Source organism: Gavialis gangeticus, unplaced genomic scaffold, assembly GCF_001723915.1.
Source record: "Gavialis gangeticus isolate Ggan-Ray unplaced genomic scaffold, GavGan_comp1, whole genome shotgun sequence".
Classification (NCBI taxonomy): Eukaryota; Metazoa; Chordata; order Crocodylia; family Gavialidae; genus Gavialis; species Gavialis gangeticus.
Genome location: NW_017729015.1, coordinates 13,274,315 through 13,280,941, shown reverse-complemented (window position 1 = coordinate 13,280,941; position 6,627 = coordinate 13,274,315). Strand labels below are relative to the sequence as shown.

The 6,627-nt window shown below is 44.6% G+C and overlaps 1 protein-coding gene across 3 annotated transcripts in view; it reads right to left on the bottom strand.

The window, feature by feature from the left end:
- CSMD2 (CUB and Sushi multiple domains 2) overlaps nt 1-6,627 on the bottom strand; it is a 795,490-nt gene that overhangs the window by 101,614 nt on the left and 687,249 nt on the right. For all 3 annotated transcript variants that reach the window (XM_019512241.1, XM_019512243.1, XM_019512242.1), the window contains 2 exons: nt 3,833-4,010; nt 1,796-1,941 (listed from right to left, as the gene is read on the bottom strand). In XM_019512241.1, coding sequence (XP_019367786.1) covers nt 1,796-1,941; nt 3,833-4,010 — 324 coding nt within the window. The remainder of the gene's footprint in view (nt 1-1,795; nt 1,942-3,832; nt 4,011-6,627) is intronic.

Genomic DNA, 6,627 nt, shown 5'->3' with positions numbered 1-6,627 from the left:
TTTGACAACATAGTTAGATTGACAGAAAGGTATTAAATAAAAAGATTAAATTTGGGAATATGGATCTCTTAGTTGCGTATTTCCTTGCTCTTTTATGATCAATGCTAACGGGATACACAGCTGAAGCCACCTCAACTGCAAGTTAACCAACAGAATGGCGTTACACTTTCTCACATGTTATTTCTTTCAAAATGACGATTTTTCACTGAAATTTTGAATTTCAATAAAATAACCTAACGTTTTGCTGGCCCTCTTCACCCTGGTTTAAACAATGGAGTTTTCAGGTAAACTGTTAATTATGGGTTCCCTTTACAGAAAATATTTTACAAAGAGGCTAACAAGGCTAACTAATAGATGCTTGGCCAGATGGTTAAATAATTGCTGCATAGTCCAAAAAGATAAGCAGCTGTGACTTACAGCTACCTATTGTACCTTCTGCTGAGGTGCTTATGCAGAGGCGATTCATGCTAGTAACATCTAGTGATTACTTATCCACCGTTTCTAAATCACTTATAAAAGGAACCTCAGTATGAAGTGTGACCAAAATTGGAGAGTACAGATACATGCTGGTGGACATTAACCCTACTGTCGAATTCTCACCAAAGGAAGCATCGACTGAGCTACAGAAGGATTTTTGTACTGTTCCTTTCCATGTCAATTTTCCAAAACTGAATTTATTTTTGCCTGTTATACACACAGTTGTGCATTCATATGTGTGTGTGTGTGTCTGTCTGTCTCTTTCTATATATACACATACATATGTGTGTGTGTGTGTACATATATATACATATATATGTATTTATATATATATATATATACACACACAGACACTGCTTTCTATATATATATATATAGAGAGAGAGAGAGAGAGAGAGAGAGAGATAGATATAGAAAGAGAGAGAGAGACAGACACACACACACACAACACATACACCTTCCAGTGTTTTAATAACAACTCTTTTGCAAGCCAAGCAGACATTCTTTAAAACTAGACTTTCCCTATATTACTGGCCTTTTCATAACTGAACAGAAGCTACAGCACAGCACAGCACACCACACAGACCGTCACATAATTGATGTTAGACTTTGTTGAACCTGTTACATGTGAATTACTGCAGCGGGAGGAGGTCTCCATTTGCACTTTCTGAAATCCCAAGTACTTCCACAGGAACTTGTTAGCTAATCCAATTTCAAGGCGGACTCTTGTTTAGCGATGGAGAGAAAACTCTCTCATTACAATGTAATACCTAGCATTCCCCTAGCGTGGGCTGTGCTCATACCAATGAATCCCCAAATAATTTAGGGATTTACAAGAATCATTTTGCTCACTGGAGAAATGAAGCCACCTCTGGGCTGGAGCGTGGAGGCGGCTGATGGAAAACAGCAAGACTAGCCAACCAGTTTAGCGTGGGATTGGACGAACGATACCGTATCCAAGCTGAAACAGCAGGGAGGGAGAGTTTTTCACAGCAAAATGGGTTTACCCAACATCGAAATTGCCAAGTGCTGTGAGACATGCCCTAGGATTATCACGGCTGCCTGTTTGCAGGCTTTTGGGTGGTGGTCAAATTACCGAGGCATTGCAGATACACCTCTATTTCAGCATGGCGTGTGCAGAGTCTTGTATTCCCTCTCTCCCCCCACACCCTCTAGCGTACCTCCAAATACATCCCCCTTCCATGAGCATTACTTCTCTTCTTGGTCCATCACGACTAAGCTGCACCCTTTCCATACCCTGCAACGCTGCTACACTGCAAGGCACTAAAGCACGGGGTGTTCGCAGAGATATACAGACCGTAGAAATAGATGGCAAATATTCCACCGTTGGCTGCATCGCTGTGGAATTTCATCAGGATCTGATTGGAGGAGCTTTGGGTGGATTTCTTTGCTGAGTTCCCAGTGAACACACCCAGCTGTGGGGCTGTTTGCTGTGGCCCATCCCTAAAAAATACAAGTCAGAAATGGAAGACTGCAATGACAAGACACTTCTCTTCCTGTTATTTCAAGTAGAGACTAGCCCTTTGCATGCAGATGCATTTACCCCCTGGTCCTAGAGCTGTTTTCACTACCATGACCCTAAACCCCGCTGGAGCAGCCATTCTGGGTGGCCAGCTTTACCTCCATCATGGTACAAGTCAAGTCTTCCCAGGTAGGGTGGACCAATGCATTTGTAGATAGAACCACCGACTTCTTTTTTTTTTTTAAATAGAGGAGTCTGAACATGGATAACAAAGCCCAGATTTTCCCCAGGACCTCTGGGTTGGGTGCTGAGCTGAAAATTTCATCTTGCATTTAGCGCAAAGCTCTTTAAACAAAATTGTCTCTAGCATCCTCCTTGCTGGAGCAACGCAACTAGGTTATTCCCATGCCATGCATGACTTATCCTTCCATCTCCATAAAGGAAATGAAGACCCCACCCTGCAGTACTCTTGGCCCCAATGTTCATCAATGGGGTTCTGCTGTCTTTGGCTGAGTTAAGACCATTAACATCAGCTGAGAACCGGGCTCCCAGAGGCTCTACCAGTTTAGAAAGCACCTTTGGGTTTAAACCTGGTTCTCCGCACCTGAGATGGTGCTAAGCTACAAACAAAGGCGTTCTATGATTTTAGCTGGGATTGTGGAGTTACTTATATCTGATGACAAAGCAAGAGCCAAAGAGAGCATCTGCAAATGTCAAAGATTTACCAACTTTTTTTACCAAACAATATCTATCTAGTACAATAAAGCTATTCGGCAAAGGAATAAACAAGCCCCTAAAACATGACTGTTGGAGAAATCGGAAGTGAAAGGCAATTCCTATTTTGCCAGCTTGAGCAAGATTCATTTCAGTTAAATTCAGCTGGAGATAAAGACCCCATTTTACCATTCGTCCAGCCTCCTCTGTAAAGCCTCCAAGGCTCCCTAAGCCATGTTCTCTTATTCCTTTCTGCAGTGTTTCAGAGATGGAGGGAGAGACACAAAAGAAAATCCAGCAGGAGGAAGAAGGACCTGTATTCTTACCATGTCCAGACACAGGCTACAATGCTGTCTTTTGTTTTTTCCCCCAAAAAGAGACCCAGCCTCCAGGTAAGGTAATTGAGCCAGACTTCACAGATCCTCAGTGGGGCTCGCATTTGTTTAACCAGGCACTGGAAGAAGGTCAATCTCTTTCATTTTTAGTAGCTGATGATTGCAGAATTAGCACTAAGACAGGTCTGAGAGGGGATGTGAGGCATCGCTATTCAGTCAAGATTGGGACGACACCCTATTCATTATTCTTCAGGTGCCAGCTCTTTGAACTTCACTGATGTCTGTGGAAAGGGGGCAGGGAGAACTTGAAGTCCATGGATCTATGGACCAACTGACACCAACTGAGGACCTGCTTATAAATCCTTTTCCAGTCCCAAATCATCAGTTTCCAGTGCGTCCCCTGGAAGACCAATTTACTCAGTGCTTCATTCCCTTTGCTGGCATTTCCCTGCTTTGCAAAAGAGTACCATTGAAGCTTAGCTTGGAGACAATCTCTCAGATCACCTTGCCCACTCCTATAATGCGGTTCACGATCTTCTAGATAAAGAGCCTATCAGATACCGACAGGATCATTAACATGGAAGATCCCATCAAGCCTAGCTCTATTTCAAAACCTGTCTGCCCAAAAGCAACCTTCTTCTCTGCTTTCAAATGCCTCGTTCCCTACAGATCTCAGTGTTTGCTGCTTGATCTAGCATTAGCTCTTAAGCATGTGCTTAACTCTAAGCATGTATATTGGACTACTGACAAGGTCTAAATACCCCATGTTAAGCACCGAGGCAGAAATATAGGTTGCCATTATGCTGCCTCCTGATGCACTCACCAGACAGTGATGAAGTCATTGTAAGGCTCTGTTTGCAGCAGGGTGAAGTTGAGGTGTATCCCATATCCTACAGGGACTGTGAGGATCCAGGTGCAATCCTGGGAGTTGGGGTATTGGTTGGGGAACCCCGGGGAGTAGATGGTGCCATTCTGCATGGTGATGTTTCCTCCGCAGGGGACTAGACATCATTAACAAAGAGAAACACAGTCCGGTTAAAAAAAGTCCTAACTATAACATCTCATCCCACCCCTTCCCAAGCTGTTATTCCTCCCTTTCCCTCCACAGCCTTGATCCCTCCAGCTGGAGTCTGCAGCTCACTCCCAAATCCATCAATGACCCTCTGCTCCTTAGCTCCAGAAGACCATTCAGGCCCCCGATCAGAGGCTAAGCCAGCTGCCTAACCAGAGCTCCAGCTAGCACAGAGTTAAAGTTTGAAGTCAACTTCCCCAGCAGCATCACTGCTTCTGGTCACACCAGTGATCTGATGGGAATGAAGGAGCATCATGTGAGCACAAGTGACCGGTCTCATGCAATACACATTATGATCAAGAGGCAGGTCAGACAGACGAGGCAGTAGCTATCATTATGTCTCGATCTGAAGCCACAGACCCAAGCCAAGTGGGAACTACAGGGACATGGGGTTCCTGAGTTTTCAACTCAACCGTGTTGTAACAAACCCTGCTCAGGGCTTCAGAACCATGCAGAGACAGCCGGAGGCTTCCTGTACCTGGCTGACAGCCACGTATGCCAAAAAACATACCCCATGGGGCTCGGGTTCACCAGGAGCATTAACCCATGAATAAGCACCCCACTCCTGATCTGATCAACCCCAAGTATTTATCCAAATGGAAGTATGGCATGACCTCGGCCAGCATGAAAGTGGCACAGTCACTGGTGTTTCACAGAGTGGTCTTGAAGCAAGGGTACATGGAAAACAGGAAATCCAAGAAGAGCACACAACAACTGCAGATGCATCCTCTGCCTGAAGAAGGGTGTTTGTATCTGAAAGCTTGCAAAGAAGAATTTTTCCAACTATTTTAGTTGGTCTAATATAAGATACAGGATTTACCCACATATATATTCACACCTTGTATTCCCTTACTGGAGCCAGGGTCCTGTAGTGCCATGTGCTGATCAGGCACATACGGTTTAGTCTAGCTAGCTCGTGTGACAATAAAAGTGAAGATACACTGGCATGGGCCTTAGCATGTGCTATCAACCAGAGTATGCATCCAGGGTCCTGGAGTGCTTTACTGCAGCTACTTGCATGACTTCAATTTTACTAGGATGAGCATACCGATATTGGCCCTTCATTGCATTGTGTGGATTTTGCAAGCTACCCAGACAAGTTAAACCAAGTATGGAAGGGGAAGTCGCTTCACAGAAACCTGATGTGACCTGCTTGCACAGCAGATCACTGATAGAGCTAGTGATGGTGCTGAGGCTTTTGGACTCCCAGGCAGGTTTGACCCGCGGGGTTTCTCCAGGATGGCAGATTTCTATACAGACCCTTCCCAAGTTTGCTTGGAGCAGTGTCTTATACTTTGCAGTCTGACGGGCCCATGGAGACTATAACTCTTGCACCTTTCTCCTTTAGCTTATGCACACTTCACATCCAAGCATCTCCGCTAAGGTCTACAACATCCTCCCTAACTTCTATTTGTGCAAGTCAGAGCAGAGTCAAGCTTTGCCCTAGAACTCATTTCCAGTCTGCTCTGCTTACCCAGGTGAGCAAGTCCAATAAGAAAACATTTTCTGAAACAGCCAAGGAGACTGGCATGCTTGGTTCCTCTTAATTTTAATAAGAGCTGGGCAACCCAGTGATCCCCTTAAGCAGCTTTGGAAATCTCAGCCTACATGTAGCCATTTCAAAATTACAACCTCTCTTACAATTAAATGGGCTTTCTATTGCAACCTGCATGGAAAAGTTGAGGCTGTTAGCCTAAGGCAATGACTTCCCAGGGGCAGTTTTCATGCAAAATACATAGCAAATGTTGGTTGCATCTAAGGAGGATTATATCAAGAAAGGAAATGTTTGCAGCAATCTTAAGAATGCTAATAATTCTGTATATGGGATATATACAGCCAGGGGAAAAAAGCCCCCAAAATGTACCTAGCCATCTGCTCCTATACTAAAGTATGTGGGAAGCATATTATCACATTTAAAAGCATTGCAAGACATGCTGACTGCTTTATACTCCCTCTATGTTTCTTTCAGTGAAGACAGGGCAGTCCTCACTTGAAGAACCCAAGAAGAAAAGAACAAAAGGGATGTTTGGAAAATGTGGGTGAACTTGGTTCAGGGATACCACGGCTTGATCCTGCTCCCTTCAACAGACAGGCGAGGGCAAAGCACACTGCAGAGCAGTGATCAGGATGAATACCTTGTGGGATGAAGCATGGTATGTGTGGTGTTAATCAGACTGAGATTTTCAGCTGGAGCATATTGCTGGAGTAATCAATTTACCCCAAGCTTTGGCTCTTTATTTTACATGCCCTCTGACCTTCCAGGACTTGTGGATCAAGGGAAAAAAACAACAATGCCCAAAGCTATTTTAGCACCAGGTGGTCCACAGAGATTGGGATAAACCTCCCTGCTTTGAGAAAGTACCAAGTGGGATCTGCAGTAAGCAAGCTTGGGTTTTTCAGGTTTCACACAAAAGGGGCCTCCTGGCAGCCAACAGCAGGGAACTCCACTGGGCTGCTTCGGCAGGATGAATCCCATGTTATCCCTGCTCAGATCTGAACAGAACATCTTAACGTTTCCAGTGATGTCGGGAAGGCTGGACAGGTCC